This window comes from Hypanus sabinus, chromosome 29 (assembly GCF_030144855.1).
Source record: "Hypanus sabinus isolate sHypSab1 chromosome 29, sHypSab1.hap1, whole genome shotgun sequence".
Lineage (NCBI taxonomy): Eukaryota > Metazoa > Chordata > Chondrichthyes > Myliobatiformes > Dasyatidae > Hypanus > Hypanus sabinus.
In genome coordinates this window covers 12,897,892-12,913,450 of record NC_082734.1, presented here as the reverse complement: position 1 = coordinate 12,913,450, position 15,559 = coordinate 12,897,892, and the positions used below count along the sequence as shown (strand labels likewise).

At 45.2% G+C, this 15,559-nt stretch overlaps 1 protein-coding gene across 7 annotated transcripts in view; it reads left to right on the top strand.

Moving 5' to 3' along the window:
• LOC132383002 (uncharacterized) overlaps positions 1 to 15,559 on the top strand; it is a 93,667-nt gene that overhangs the window by 18,161 nt on the left and 59,947 nt on the right. For 4 of the 7 annotated variants that reach the window (XM_059953670.1, XM_059953669.1, XM_059953666.1 and 1 more), the window contains exons 2-6: positions 2,491 to 2,604; positions 4,276 to 4,310; positions 9,543 to 9,633; positions 11,247 to 11,529; positions 15,384 to 15,545. In XM_059953670.1, coding sequence (XP_059809653.1) covers positions 2,508 to 2,604; positions 4,276 to 4,310; positions 9,543 to 9,633; positions 11,247 to 11,529; positions 15,384 to 15,545 — 668 coding nt within the window. In that variant the 5' untranslated portion in view covers positions 2,491 to 2,507. The remainder of the gene's footprint in view (positions 1 to 2,490; positions 2,605 to 4,275; positions 4,311 to 9,542; positions 9,634 to 11,246; positions 11,530 to 15,383; positions 15,546 to 15,559) is intronic. The other 3 variants (XM_059953667.1, XM_059953668.1, XM_059953673.1) reach the window with 3 other exon arrangements.

Sequence of the window (15,559 nt, the reverse complement as noted above, 5' to 3'; positions counted from 1 at the left end):
GTGGATTATGATGTCTGGTTGCCACTGCCTTTAAGAAGCAGGATGTAGCATCGGGGGGGGGGGTCCTGAGGATGTTCCCAGGATTGGAGGGTGCTATGGGGTTACACAGGAATCAATGGGAAGTTTAATTGCTATTTGTAATATTCTAAGAGAGCGGCTAATCGAGCAGTTCCAGAGTTGGGTGGAGGGTACAATACGAGCCGATCGAGGAGTGGTGTAGGGGTTTGGTTGGCTGTTTGCTGTTCGGAACATACTCTCCCCTTGGCATTACGAGTGGCTGCAAAGAGCATCACATAGCTGCTGAGCGAGCCTCCAGAGGTGTGACCAGTGCTGCTGGGACACAAACCAGGACCTGATCAACCCTGGCTGGGTCGCCTGGGCGAGGGTATCCAAAACACCTGATGACCCCAGGTTACGTCACTGATGATGATGAGGCGCATCCTAGGGTGTATCTCAGCAGATTTGGTGCCTCAAATTGTATAGAGGGAACTAATTATTTCAGAATGGAATCAGAATCTGCTTTATTACCACTAACTTAAGTGGTGTGAAATTTGTTTTATGGCAGCAGTACAGTGCAAAGACTTAACATTGCATAAACAGTAAACGGTGCAAAGATGAGGAATAACCAGAAAGTGTTTACGGACCATTCAGAAATCTGAAGTATCTGTTTCTGAATTGTTGGGGGTGGATCTTCAGGCTCCTCTACCACCTTCCCTGATGGTAGTAATGAGGAGAGGAGGGTGAGGGTCTTTCTTGAGACACCACCTCTTGAAGGTATCCTTGATGGTGGGGAGTTAATAATTAGGGGATTACCCTGAAAATAATATGTCTTGCAGGGATGTGAGGAGAGTTCACAAAGAGCTCTCAAACATAAGGTAGTTGAGTTTGAAACCCTTGTCTTGGATAGGAAGTGAGGAGTGGGATGGGTGTGACGAGCTCTTTTTCTTAACCACATTTTTTTTGAAAGTGGCTTCTTCCTGTGATGTGTGTGAAGATAAAACCTGCAAATCTGTAATGTCACTTGATCTCTGTGAAGTGCCCGTCCAGAAATATTCCGAATATATTGATCGGTATGGGGTAAAGTCTATAGGCTCATCAGGCCGGAGCTTATGCCAGTTTCCGTGGCGTGCAGCCAGTCTATCGTGAGGTTAACCCCCAGCATTTTGCCGGTACCCGTTTTCAGCTGGGTGGACTGGAGCAACGTGTGGTTAAGTGCCTTGCTCAAGGACACAACATGCTGCCTCGGTGGTGGCTCGAACTCACGACCTTCAGATTGCCAGTCCAATGCCTTAACCACTTGGCCACGTGCCTCACATTGATTGGTATTAGAGTGACACATCCAGTATATAAACAGGCCCTCTGCCCACTGAGTCAGGTGCTGACCATCAAGTGCCTGTTTTGCCGGGTGGATGGGGGTGTGTGTGTGTGTGTGTGTGTGTGTGTGTGTGTGTGTGTGTGTGTGTGTGTGTGTGTGTGTGTGTGTGTGTAAGACAAAATAACAGGAAGACCCTTTTGCACAACTAACAATCAGAGCATTTTTCCTGGCAACCAAACAGGAAAACTGCCAGCTAACCAACTCAGACAATAAAATTTGATGTGAAGTCAGAGATTCACCAGTTATAAAGCTGTCAGAATGAAACTCACCAGTCGGGGTGAGGGAGCAATCCACGGATCAAAGGCTTCAGGGTAACCTGACATGAGAAGTCAAGGTCGCGCTTATTGTCATCCATACAAGTACAGGTGTGACTAAAAACCAACACAGCAGCTTCATAGGCACATAGCATGAGACCAGCAGCATTCACAAGAAAATCATAAATTACATATAAATTAGACACATTTTTACTAGAAAGAGCACGACTAGAACAAATAAAAATGCCCAGCGTGGTGCAAAGTGGTTCACAGTGTTGTGCAGCGTGTTGAAGAACTGAATGATTGAAGGCTGGTAACCTGGCGTTATGGGACTTCAGGCTTCTCTACCTCCTTCCTGATGGTAGCTGTGAGAAGTTGGCATGGCCCGGGTGGTGCCTTAAGATGACAGATGCAGCCTTCTTAAAGCAGCACCTCATGTAGATACTGATATTGGGGATTGTGCCTATGATGTATTGGACAGAGCCTATGTCTCTGTGCATCTCTGTATGTCTCTGCACATTCAGATTTCTGTACTAAACCATGACGCTTTCAACAGTATGTCTGGAAGGACAGCAGATTGGTGTAGATCCAGCTATCACGCATTAAATGATATATCGACCAGGGTAAGAGTGCATCACTGGGCAGGGAGTAGAGGGATGGATCCATTACAAACCTAAGGACTTCATGGACAGGGAGGCTCCAGATAAGACAGTCAACTGGTTGGAGAGAGTGGGTCTTATTTATGAATTATAGTGAACCATTGGACAGGGAAGAACTAGAAAGACATCAGAGGCAGATAGGTTAAACAAAAGACTTGCTCTTTCTGAGATAAAGAGACTAACGTCCTCCACATTATTCCAGCAGGAGGTCTCGCCTACATGAGGATGGAGTGTCCCATGTGTGGACTAGAGTTACCCATCGCCATACTTGAATACCATGCATGGGAGTGCAATGGACGTGAAGAACCCGATGAAGGTGAGGCTGAATGGCAGTGGAAAACATGGGCTGTCACAAGACACTAACAAGACAATAACACTGGACAACTAATTTTTTAGAAAGTGTTGTTTCCTCAGAATTTTTCTTTTGCTTGTGATAGAACGCTTGAAGCAGAACACAAATATAATTTCAGACTAATTGTACCACTTAGGAATTTAGAGAAACAAGAAATTAACTTTCATTGAATATAATGCATTTAATTGCATAATGGTGCTGATGCTTTGCAGTAGTTCAACTAAACTAAAAATATTTTGTTAATGATTTTCATTCATATTCAGTGTCTGAGGCTTCTCGCTTCAGTGTCCGACAATAATCAGCCAGTACTGATGGATTCCATTTGCCCTGAAACCGTTTCTCCATGACCACAATGTCCTGGTGAAACCTTTCACCGTGCTCGTCACCGACAGCACGAAACTTTGCAGGGACGAAGTCTAAGTGGGAATGTGGAAAATGAACCTTTATTGACATGTTGTACTTCACGGATTTGTATGTTTGAAGGATGTTGTCAACCATGCTTCACGTAGTTTGGTGCTCTGTAGTTGCCAAGAAAATTTTCAACAGCAACCTTGAATGCCTTCCATGTGATTTTCTCCGGTCCCAGTAGACATCCTTCAAATTACCAGTCATTGATGACCTGTTTGATTTGTGGACCAACAGGTAATTTGTGGAACCACTACACTACTGTATTCTTCCATTGTGGTTATGATCCCAGGATTGTGGGAAGCTGCACAATTTTTAAGGATACTCTGTGACTACTCTTCTGGCATTTCTTCTGTCTATCAAAAACAGGACTCCAACCAGAGTCTTTTTTTTTAAGGATATCTGGCTTGCAAATCAATAATTAGGGTAATCAGTGGCATTAATCTGGAGAGGAAACGGATGTTAGGTACACTAATCCTGTGGACTTTTGGATATACAGTCGGTCCTCCTTATCCGCGGGGGATTGGTTCCGAGACCCCCGCGGATACCAAAAAATGCGGATGCACGAGTCTCTTATTTAACCTGAATCAGTGCAGTGGTCTTTAGGACCCAGCGGAACCCTGGACTTTATTTAACATGTTCAGTGCAGTGGACATTAGGACCCAGCGCAGTAATGAATCCACGGTGTTTCTGTTCACGAAAATAGTCACGATCACAGTTGAAAATAAGGTGGAAGTAATAAAGCGATTGGAAAGAGGTGGAATGCCATTGATCATTGGAAAAGCGTTAGGCCACAGTCAGTCAACGATCAGAACAATTTTAATGGAGCATGTGAAAGGCCCTGCCCCGATGAAAGCTACAGTTATCACTAAGCAACTCAGTGGTTTAATTATTGAAGTACGTATGTTTCTTAAGTGTTTTATATGCATAGAAAGGTAAAATATGTACTATATACTAAGAAAAACATTTGACTAACTGATGCTAAATAATACCAGAACCTAATACAATGTAAATGCTATATAAATAGTTGTTATTACTGTATTGTTTAGGGAATAATGACAAGAAAAAATAGTCTGTACATGCTCAAACAGCGAGTGCTGGAGAGAGAACTTCCGGGTTTTCCCAATCTGCAGTTGGTTGAATCCGCGCATGTGGAACCCGTAGATAAGGAGGGCCGACTGTAATGGCGATAATTATGTTCTAATCACTGATTTTCATTTTGCTTTTAAGGTTCATTGACCCGAGAAAACGCAGTGCCAAGTACCGTAAGTTAATATCATACGCTTTTCTCCTTTGTTGGTGAGGCCTCTTGAAAATATGGGTTTTGGGCATTTAGAACCTACCCCATTAGTCTGTCAAAACACATGGGGGGGGCAAACAGACTCCACTTTCAGTGGACCTTTCATACTACAGCAATGAACTCGATCTTTAAATCTACCTCATCGTGCCACTTGCACCTTATTTGGACGTGGTGAGGATGTTTCCAACTGTGGGGGAGTCTAGACTAAGAGGTCACAGCCTCAGAACAGAAGGGTGTTCCTTAACAGAGAAGAGGAGGAATTTCTTTAGCCAGAGGGTGGTGAATCTGTGGAACTCATTGCCACAGACAGCTGTGGAGACCAAGTCATTGGGTACATTTAAAGTGGAGGTTGGTAAAGGGCATTGAGGAGAGAAGGCAGAAGAATGCATGAGAGAGAAAATAAATCAGTCATGATTAAATGGCTTAATTCTGCTCTTGTGTCTTAAAGTGTTATTTGTCTACCTGTAATGCATTTTCTCTACAAGCGTAACACCAATGTCTGCATTCTGTTTTATACTACCTCAATGTATTTGTATTTGGAGTGATGTGTCGGGATGGCATGGAAACAAAGCTTTTCACTTCATCTTGATGCATGTGGCAGCAATAAACCAGTTACTGGGCACCACCAGCAACGCACCGTGATAACCAATCCCAATTAGCCAGCGCAAGTCAGTATCATCAGCCCAGCCAACACTTTTCACGTCTCCCCGTGGAATGGGTTTTCGGTAGGGTACGGTTTCACATACTCTGCACGTTCCGCTACCACAGCAAGGTAGAAGACCAGTGGCCTAGCCGGCAGCCGCTGCCTCACAACGCCAGCATCCCAGGTTCAACCCGGTCTTTGGCTGCCGCCCCTGTGCAGTTTGCATGCTCTCCTTGTGATCGTGTGAGCTTCCCTCGGGAGCTCTTTTTAAAGGAATTTCCCCAAATCCCAAAGGCTGTTACGTTACTTGTCCGCTCTATATTGCCCCACGTCTGCAGCTGAATCTTTGGGTGGGGGGGAGGTGTGGTGGCAGAGATAAAAATGAGATTCATGAAGGATAAAGACTCAATGGGCCAAAGGATCTGTTCCCATGGGGTATCTTGCTATGACTCTCTGCCTAAGCAAACACTTACCCGAGCCTGTCCTGCTCTGTTCAGTATGAACATAGCTTCATTTTCCTGCTAAATCTCCATAATCCATTGTGTGAAAAGTCTATCTCATCTTTAAACACACGGAATGCCTGTGCCTGTGGCTGTCGGGAACTCCAATTCTCACGTAGGCCGAAAGTAGCCTGTGCCCTTACTAGATCAATGATATACCGTTGCTGGTAAGTCGAATGCCAATTTGCCATGAATAACAGTTAATTTGAATGGTTCCAAAACGGTGTAATCGGCCCATGCTGACATTTATGCTTCATTCAAGCCTCCTCTTTCATTTTTAGCTAAGTTTCCGTGTCATCTCTTCATCCCTAATCTGTTCAACCACTCGCTGTGTGAGCAAGTTCCACAGGCGTCCCACTAAATTCCACGTTGAATTTCTTGGTGGCTGTTCTATAGCATTGGCGTCTGGTTATGTTGTCCCCATAAATGGAAGCATTTTTTTCAATCTCTCCTTGAGTTAAACCGTTCATAATTGTAAAACCTCAAGTAGGTCACCCCTCAGCCCGCCTTTCTCAAGGAAGAAAAAGACTGCTCATCTTCTGCTAATATGTACACACCTATGTCTTGGGTATCATCCTTGTAAATCTTCTCTGCTCTCTGTCACCATTCCTCTCACCCCTGGAAACTCTGTATCCTTGTTTGTTTAGCAATACAGTGTAGAACAGGCCCGCCCTGACCCTTTGAGCTGTGCTGCCCAGCAACCCACCTATTTAACCCTAGCCCAATCACAGGACAATTTACAATGACCAATATGACCTACCAACCGGTACGTCTTAGGACTGTGGGAGGAAACCGGAGTTTCCTTATGCTGTTGCAGCTCAGAGGTCAAATATCGAAGTACGTATGCAGAATACAACTCCAAGGTTCGTCTTCTCCAGATAGTCACAGAATAAAGAAAACCATATAAATATTTGAAAGAAAGACATCAGTTACCCCCACTCGAAAAGGAAGAGATTAAAAAACACAAACCCCCCCCAAACACCCCCAACCCCTCTTTGCACAGAAACTTAACAGATCATCCAAACTCCCAGCCAAGAAAGAATGGGTGAGAACGCACAAAAAAAACATAGAACTAAAAGAGGCCGATATGAACTACAGTCCAATCCATGAACCTCAAAACTTCAGTAACATTTCTGAGGGCATCGGGACCCAGCGGCAGCGACTGTGAATTCTGAACTCTGCCCGGAGTTGCAATAATGTTGAGCTAACTGCCACACTACCAAGGCGCCAGTTCTCTACGTGTATTCCAATCAAGGTTGGATGCAAGCTTAGTGTAATTAGTGCAATATAAAACTTGCTGAAAATAAACTCCTGGTACTTTTTGTGTGTGTATATAGAGAGAGAGAATGCAAGTAAAAGGTACTATCTATATATATATATACATATATAGTAACTTTCCAACCTGTGGTGCAAGTTGTCAGTATATTTGTGCTGCAAGTTTGCAGCATTCACTTGGTCTTCTGAAACGCACCATCTTGTACCTATCTTGTCTTTCATTTGTCAATAATTTGTGCATTAAGTATTTACGCAGATCATCAAGCATCATTTATGGAGGGGAATAGACAGTCGATGTCCCCTCCATAGATGCTGCCCAATCTGCAGAGTTCCACCAGTATTTTGTGTGCGCGGCCTTGGATTTTGAGCTGCAGAATCTCTTGTATTCGGTGTTAAAGTCTTTGAGTTATTACAGTTCTCTTAAGTACTTTCACAAGTTTAGATATAACAATTTTAATTTGTTGTTGTTCAGTCGTTAATTTGAGTCCCACTCTTTGTGCCCTCATGGACTGTAGGGTCCATAACGTTTTCATGGCAAGGTACGGGAGTAGATTGCAAGGCCTTTCTTCCTCACAGATACCCGCCTGGGTTTGAACTCGGGACCTTCTGCCTCAGAGTCCAGTGCTGATGCCACTACACCACCAGCCGGCCCAGCAATTTTAATTACAGAATCTAAATTTTTGATGTAAGTTGTGAACAGCTTTGGGGCCAGCATTAATTCCCTGCTATTGAACACCATCAGAACGTTAGAACTCAAGAAAATAGGAGCAGGAGTAGGCCATTCAGCCCCGCAAGCCTGCCCTGTATTCAAAATGATGATGGATGATTTGCCCCATGACCCAGCTGTCCAGTCACCTTCATCCACTGTGAACAGCAACCTTTCACTTGTACTCTGCCCTCTGTCAATGCCAGCTGGCAAACCTTCCTCAGCGCCACATTGGCAAATAGAGCTGCCATTTCACAGCTCCTGTGACCCAAGTTCCATCGGGACATCTGATGCTGTCTGTGTAGAGTCTGCACGCGCTCCCTGTGACTGGACAGGTCTCCCGCATCCCAAGGAAGTGAAAACTGACTACTCTGAATGGTCTCTCGTGTAGATGGGTAGTGAGATCTGGGGGAAGTTGATGGGAGTGCGGGGTGAATTAAAGTAGGATTGCTGTAAATGGGTCAGCAGGGACCCAATGGGCCAAAAGGCCTTTTTCTGTGCAATATGATTCATAGATTGGTTTATTATTGTCATATGTGCCAAGGTGCAGAGAAATACTTGTCTTGCATACTTTGAGGTACAATGAAAAATCTTCAATTCAAGTTTAATCGTCATTCAACCATACAGGAATACTCGCGAACACAGACAAACAAGACAGTGTTACTACAGAGTCAAGGTGCAAAACATAATACCAACAGGCACACACAGCACAATGAACGCATAGCACATACAAGATAAAAAGATACAGCCTCTCAATAAAAGAGCCCCATACAATGCCACTCAGATCTGCAAATGACCACAACCGAGCTTTTCTTCTGCTGAGCGAACACCACGGGGCAGCACCTACCCCAGCTTGGTCACTGCCCCAAACTGCCCCCGGTGGGACACCTCTCTCCCAGCGGCTGGAGGCGGGAGACACCATGACCCGAGGCCCAGTCCTTCCACGTACAAGACAGCAAGCACATGTAGAATATAAATAACAAAATCACAGAAAACACACATGTATATAGTCCATACTTCTGCCAACTGAACACTTGGGGTGGGGGCAGCACCAAATGCAGCCCGGGTGCTGCGCCAATGGAGCACACTGGCTTCGACGTCTCTCTCCCTGCGGCCATAACGGGCGACACCGCACACCTCAACATTACCACCCACTTGCACATTAGGGACCATTTGGAGGAATCAACCTGCACATATTTAGGACGAGGGAGAAAACTGGAGCACCTGGAGAGACCACGGAGATTCTACGAATTTTCTGCTGTTTGTCCTCTTCATTCTGACCTTGATCTATTTTATCTACGATACCATTCTTTTACTTTCCTGTTAGCTGCTCAAAGGAGCTCGTGGTCATCCTCTGCGACCAGACCAAGGAAGGCCCCAGCTGGTGCCGCTCGTTTGGGCCACTGGATCTGATTTTGAGAGAGTGGAAATACCCCAGTGCAATGGTCACTCCTATTATCGTTGGCCATGATGGACAACCAGCACCACAGCAGCTCAAAGAAATTGGTCAACCACATTCACTTTGGATTTCTGATGTTTTTCACTCACTATTCGCCTTGATCTTTCTTTTCGACTTAGAGTTTCCCTCGTTCCAGACTTTCATCTCTCCCCTCACTAACCACTGTCTGGTTTAAAGCATCACCGATCTGCACACGCGCACAGAAAGGGGCTGCACCATGTGAGCTGTCATGACCTAAACAACTTTAAACCACCTGTTGTGGAGGTCTTCCCTGTGAGGGGCAAGGGACAGTAAAGTTGTCAGGTTTCCTGTACAGGCCACTGAGGGATGATTGTTGGGAAGAGTTTGCTTCCTGTTGTTTGAGGGTTAATGTTACACACGCAAAATGCTGGAGGATCTCAGCAGGCCAGGCAGCATCTACGGAAAGGAGTAAACAGTCAACGTTTCGGGCCGAGACCCTTCAGCAGTGCTTGGCCCCCAATGTCAACTGTACTCTTTATCCACAGACGCTGACTGGCCTGCTGGGTTCCTCCAGCATCTTGTGCTTGTTACGTAGCTTTCCAGCATCTGCAGATCTTCCCTTGTTTGTGGGGGTTAATGTTCTTGTCTTTCAGCAGGTAGCCTATACCCCTGATGTCCAGCAAGCTGATGAAGAGGAACCTGCTTCCCCATCAGAAACATCTGAGGTTCCACACCCCAATACAGGTAACATCAGCAACCGCCCTGTCTTTCTCCGTAAATCATTTTCCTTGCCGTCTTGGGCCAGGTGGATTGTAGGAGCAGGGTGTCGGGACGAGAGGCGAGGGTCGGACTGATTCTGCTTGGTGTTCTGCAACACTTACTCTGCCCCTCGGTGCACGGAGGCCAAAGCTGCTCTGGGCCTGAACCAGCTGCTCTGGGCCTCGTGTCCGAGGACTCACTTTCGTTCTAAACGCTGTTTGCACAATTGTTTTTTTTTCTCTCTCACCGCACATTGGGTGTTTGTCTTTTTTTTAAATGGGTTCTTTTGGGTTGCTTGTTCTGCGGCTGCCTGTCAGGAGATACTTTATTGTCACCAAACAATTGATACTAGAGCGTACAATCATCACAGCGATACTTGATTCTGCGCTTCGCGCTTCCTGGAGTACAAACCAAAGTAAATATAATAAAAATTTAAATTAGAAATCATAATTAGAAAATAGAAAAGGGAAAGTAAGGTAGTGCAAGTCAGGTCCGGATATTTGGAAGGTACGGCCCAGATCCGGGTCAGGATCCGTTCAGTCTTATCACAGTTGGAAAGAAGCTGTTCCCAAATCTGGCCGTACGAATCTTCGAGCTCCTGAGCCGTCTCCCGGAGGGAAGAGGGGCAAAAAGTGTGTTGGCTGGGTGGGTCGTGTCCTTGATTATCCTGGCAGCACTGCTCCGACAGCGTGCGGTGTAAAGTGAGTCCAAGGATGGAAGATTGGTTTGTGTGATGTGCTGGGCTATGTTCACTATCTTCTGCAGCTTCTTCCGGTCTTGGACAGGACAACTTCCATACCAGGTTGTGATGCACCCTAGAAGAATGCTTTCTACGGTGCATCTATAAAAATTACTGAGGGTTTTTGGGGACAGGCCAAATTTCTTCAGCTTTCTCAGGAAGTAAAGGCACTGGTGGGCCTTCTTGGCAGTGGACTCTGCTTGGTTAGACCAAGTCAGGTCATTTGTGATATTCACCCCGAGGAACTTAAAGCTTTTGACCTGTTCCACCTGCGCACCACCGATGTAGATGGGGTTGTGCGGTCCGCTACTCCTTCTGAAGTCAACAACCAATTCCTTCATCTTGCTGACATTGAGGGATAAGTTATTGTCTTCGCACCAGGCCACCAGGTTCTTAATTTCCTCTCTGTACTCAGACTCATCATTACCCAAGATACAGCCTACAATTGTGGTGTCATCAGCAAACATATATTGAGTTTGAATGAGTCGCAAGGTTGTATAATTTATACATACTTTGATAATAAATGTACTTTGAACTTTATTGCCCAAATCCCCCCCCCCGTTCTGTCTCAAAAGGTGCACTTAATCGCAAAAATTAGCTCTACAGACACTGCCCCTCCCACACTAACGGGAGAGGTGCAGGTCAATGCCAGTACTGGGGCACAGGCCCTCTGCTGACAGTGGAGTATTTTTCCCATTGATGGTGGAGCATGTCCCAGTCGATGTGACTCATTATTGGACAGCGTGCTGTATAGAACCGTGCTAATCGTTCGCAAAGAGTTTAAGTGAACAGGAATGTCAGAGCGCAGGCCATTAACACTAACAATACTACTTTTTTTTGTGCTTTGCTTTTAATTTAGAAACAGACGAAATACGAGAGTGCCCCCTTTGCTTTTGTTCTTTTCCTGCGGATCTAATAATCGAGCATTCGGCATTCTGCAATGGTCCTAGTTGTGGTAAGCTGCCGGAGCAAGCGGTCCTTGAATTCACAGAGCGAGTGAGTTGCGACCCCACTGAACCGCAGGAGCAGGAGATCGGTGCGTGCGCACAGCCCCCTGAGGAAGTCATTCCCAGTCACAGTCAAGCTCTGGGAAGCAGTGTTTTCACTGAGGTTTCCAGAAACATCATACAGGTCTTCCACAGGTACAAATTGTTCTTCCTCACATTTTCCCGAACAATCCGACACCCCGGGCCTGTGATCTGAGTCACACTTGTCTTAAGTGAAGCCAAGTTGAGTTGAGTTGTATTGTCTGGGTAGTCTCCAGCCCCTTAGCATGAACACTGAATTCTCCAACTTCCAGTAATTCCCTCCCTCTCCCTTCCCCCATCCCAGTTTCACTCTGCCTCCTCCTCCAGCCGCCTATCACCTCTCTCATGATTCTGCCGCCTTCTACACAGTGCTTTCCCCTTACATTCCTTCTTCACCTCTCCTGCCTATTCCCCTCCCTGCTTCCCCGTCCCCACCCCTTGATCTTTCCTCTTACCGGTTTTTCGCCTGGCATCTACCAGCCTTCTCCTTCCCACCCTCCCCCCACCTTCTTTATAGGGCCCCTGCCCTCTCCCTCTTCAGTCCTGACGAAGGGTCTCGGCCCGAAACGTTGACTGCTCTTTTCAACGGATGCTGCTGAGTTCCTCCAGCTTGTTGTACGAGTTGAGTTTATTGTTTTGTGCAGAAGAACAGTAAGGTACAGGTACAATTTTAAAAACGTAGGTTCAGACATACACAACATAACTTGTACGAGGCACGGCAAGTTTATTTGTATCGCACTTTTCAAACACAAGACAGTTCAAATTGCTTTACGTCGAACAAGACGATATGAAAAAGAATAAAATCACACAAAAATAGATATGATAAATAGATTAAAAAATAAATAAAAGGTAGAGTGCAGGAGATAAAAGCTACAGCGAAAAGAAAAGTTTTAAGCCTCGATTTAAAGGAGCTTAAAGTTGGGGCAGATTTCAGACCCTCTGGAAGGTTATTCCAGAGATGTGGAGCCTGGTAACTAAAAGCGGCTTCGCCATGTTTAGTTTTGACCCTGGGGACCGTAAGCAGACTTGCCCAGACAACCTGAGAGCGCGGGAAGGTTCATAACGCAGCAGGAGACTGGAGATGTAGTTTGGCCTTTAGACCATTCGGTGCTTTAGAGAGCAGTCGTAGGAATACGGGGCGGTGAAAAGTGATGAGTCACTCCCCTCAGAGGAGCCACTGGGTCCCGATGCTCTCGGAGAAGTTATTGAAATTCTGAGATTGGACTGTAGATCACATTGGCCTGTTTCAGCCCTATCTTTCTTTTTATGTTCTTACTTTATTCTCACCAAACAATTGATACTAGAGCGTACAATCATCACAACGATATTTGATCCTGCGCTTTGCGCTCCTGAAGTACAAATCGAAGTAAATATAATAAAAATTTTAGTTATAAATCGTAATTAGAAAATAGAAAAGGGAAAGTAAGGTAGTGCAAGTCAGGTCCAGATATTTGGAAGGTACGGCCCAGGTCCGGGTCAGGATCTGTTCAGCAGTCTTATCACAGTTGGAAAGAAGCTTCCATTCTCACCCATTCTTTCTTGTTGCCAATTGGTAGGCTGGGGGTTTTGGGTGATCTGTTAGTTTTTGTGCGAGGGAGGGATCGGGGGTATTTGGGATTTGTGAGCTTGTGTTCCTTTTCATGTGGGTGGTGGTGGGTATTGATGGCTTTCTTTCAACTACCTGTACGATTTTCTGTATTTTGTGGCAGTCTGGAGAAGACTAGTCTCAGAATCGCATTCTGCATACGTATTTTGATAACAAAATGGAACCTTTGAAGAGGGGAAAAAAATGTGTGCAAAAACAAGACGTTAGTGCAGAAGAAAAACCAAACAGTGACAAGTCTTTGCTAATGCGAGGTTGACTGGTGTATTCTGTAGCTGAGGTATGGTTAGGGCTGTGCAGTTTCGGTTCAACAGTCTGATAGCTGTAGTAGGATAGCTGTTCCTGAACTTGGCAGTGTGGGACTTAAGGCTTCTGCACCGCCTACCTAACAATGGAGAGCCTCGGGAGCATGTTGGTATTTGAGGTGCCTCACTGTTTGAGGAACATTATGAACACACGTTCATACCTGATTGACCTGATTGTAACTTCTCTCAACATCACCAGCCACCCTTCAGTGACCTTTCACCCTTTGAACTGTAAAGAATTTGTCTGTCTCCAACTTGGCACAAAATTTTGTTGACACAAGCCATGCTATGACACCCCTCAATTCTTTAAGCTCTTCTTATAATAAAAAGATGCATAATAATTCATTAATGAAGCTGCAAATGATTTTTGAACAAGTTTTCTAAAATGTTTCTCTTACTTCAGTCTGTTTTGGTTCAGATGCTTCCATTTATGATCGGAGAATGTATACAGTGTACAATCGGGAATCCTTATTCTTTGCAGTCATCTGCAAAAAGCAGAACCCCGAAAGAATGACAGGAAAATGTTTGAACCCCAAAAGGCCCCCTTTTATACTTCTATCGATCGTAAAACAAGTAACACACATAACTAAGCAACAAGATTCATCCTTTTTTCCTTTTTAAAAAATGCCCATAATAAAAATTACTAATCCACTAATCAATGAAAATCTCTGCTCAAAATTACCATGGCACGCGAGAGAATTTTTTTTTAGAAGATTGTCGTCAATTTGTTCTCCTCCCCCTCCTTTCCCCCTCCCTCCCACCTTTCTTATTCTGGCCTCTGTCCCCTTTGTTTCCAGTCCCGAAGAATGGTCTCGGCCCAAAACGTCGACTGTTTATTCCTCTCCATAGATGCTGCCTGACCTGCTGAGTTCCGCTAGCATTTTGTGTGTGTGTCTGTGTGTGTGTCGCTGAGGATTTCCAATACCACATGTGTCTCCCTCTTGCTTTTCATGTGCTTTGCATTTCCTTTAATTTTACCTTTTTTTTAAAAAAAAACCCTTTCTATGCCTTCTTAATTTCTCCTTGAAAACCACTTAGACCCTTTGGAGAAAAGATTCTAAACAAGGGTGAGGCCTACTTTATTAGGCCGAGGAGGGATTGGAAAGGGCTGTGCGGTTCAGTTAGCCTCAGAACGTTTGGAAGCCTTCAGGGAGGAGCATAAAGGGGCTTGGGGTAAATATGCCTATAGACCAAAGCGTGTGAGTGCCATTTAGGAATTCAACAGGACAAGCAACATCTACGGAAAGGAATAAAGAGGCGACATTTCAGGCCTAGACCCTTTTTCAGGACTGTGGATTTCAGAGTCTGTTGTGTTTATGATTGACTGCCATATCTAGGTACTGAAATCTCGCCTCCATTAGTGTTAGCAATTCTGCACCTGTCAAAGGCTGCAAGGGATTTACTGTTCAACTACTTATGGAGTGTTTGGAAGTCTGAAGATAAAGAATCCTTCCGTTAGTGTTTACAAGTTGGGCTGGAAGTGCGAGCGGGCACGGGCAGTTGCTGGAACACAGCAGAGTTATGGGAGGTTACTGTGTCTACTACCCACGCTCTGAGTGAGCGCGCCAGCCTTTGATAGGATGTAAACAGAACTGAGGCTGGAAATGGAATACAAGGTCAGAAACCGTTGGAAAGGCTCAGCAGGTCAGACGGCATCCGGGGAGAGAGGAGCAGAGTTAATGATTTGGGTCAAGGACTGATCTGAAGTATTAACTCTGTTCAGCTTTTTATTGATGTTACCTTAGTGTTTTCCAGTGTTAGCCGGTGAATTAAAGGCTGCTCAATGCTTCAGACCAGATGTTCCCAACCTGGGATCCATGGACCCCTTGCTTAATGGTATTGGTCCATGCCATAAGAAAGACTGCTTTAGATGCATCAGAGGTGGATACAAGCTCCTGCTGTCCACTTTCTAGGTTAAAAAACAAGTGCTTAACCCACTGCTTCCAAGGATTTCATGAATTGGTGAAGTGTGATGGTGAAGTTTCTTTGCTTGGAAAGAGTGCATTTAGTTCCGTAAATCATTCTAAATCAACCCCCCCCCCCCCCATTCTCATTCTCAGCTATGTCGGCAGAAATGACGCGGTGGGTTCGAGAGAAGTAACTCGGAGTGTGGAGCCCAAGAGCGGACAAGAAGACAGTGAAACTTCACAGAACGTCAACAAAGTATTGCAGTATCTTGCGAAAGTGCAGAAACATTTAGACAATGACCCTGAATTTAATCAGTAAGTTAATGAAC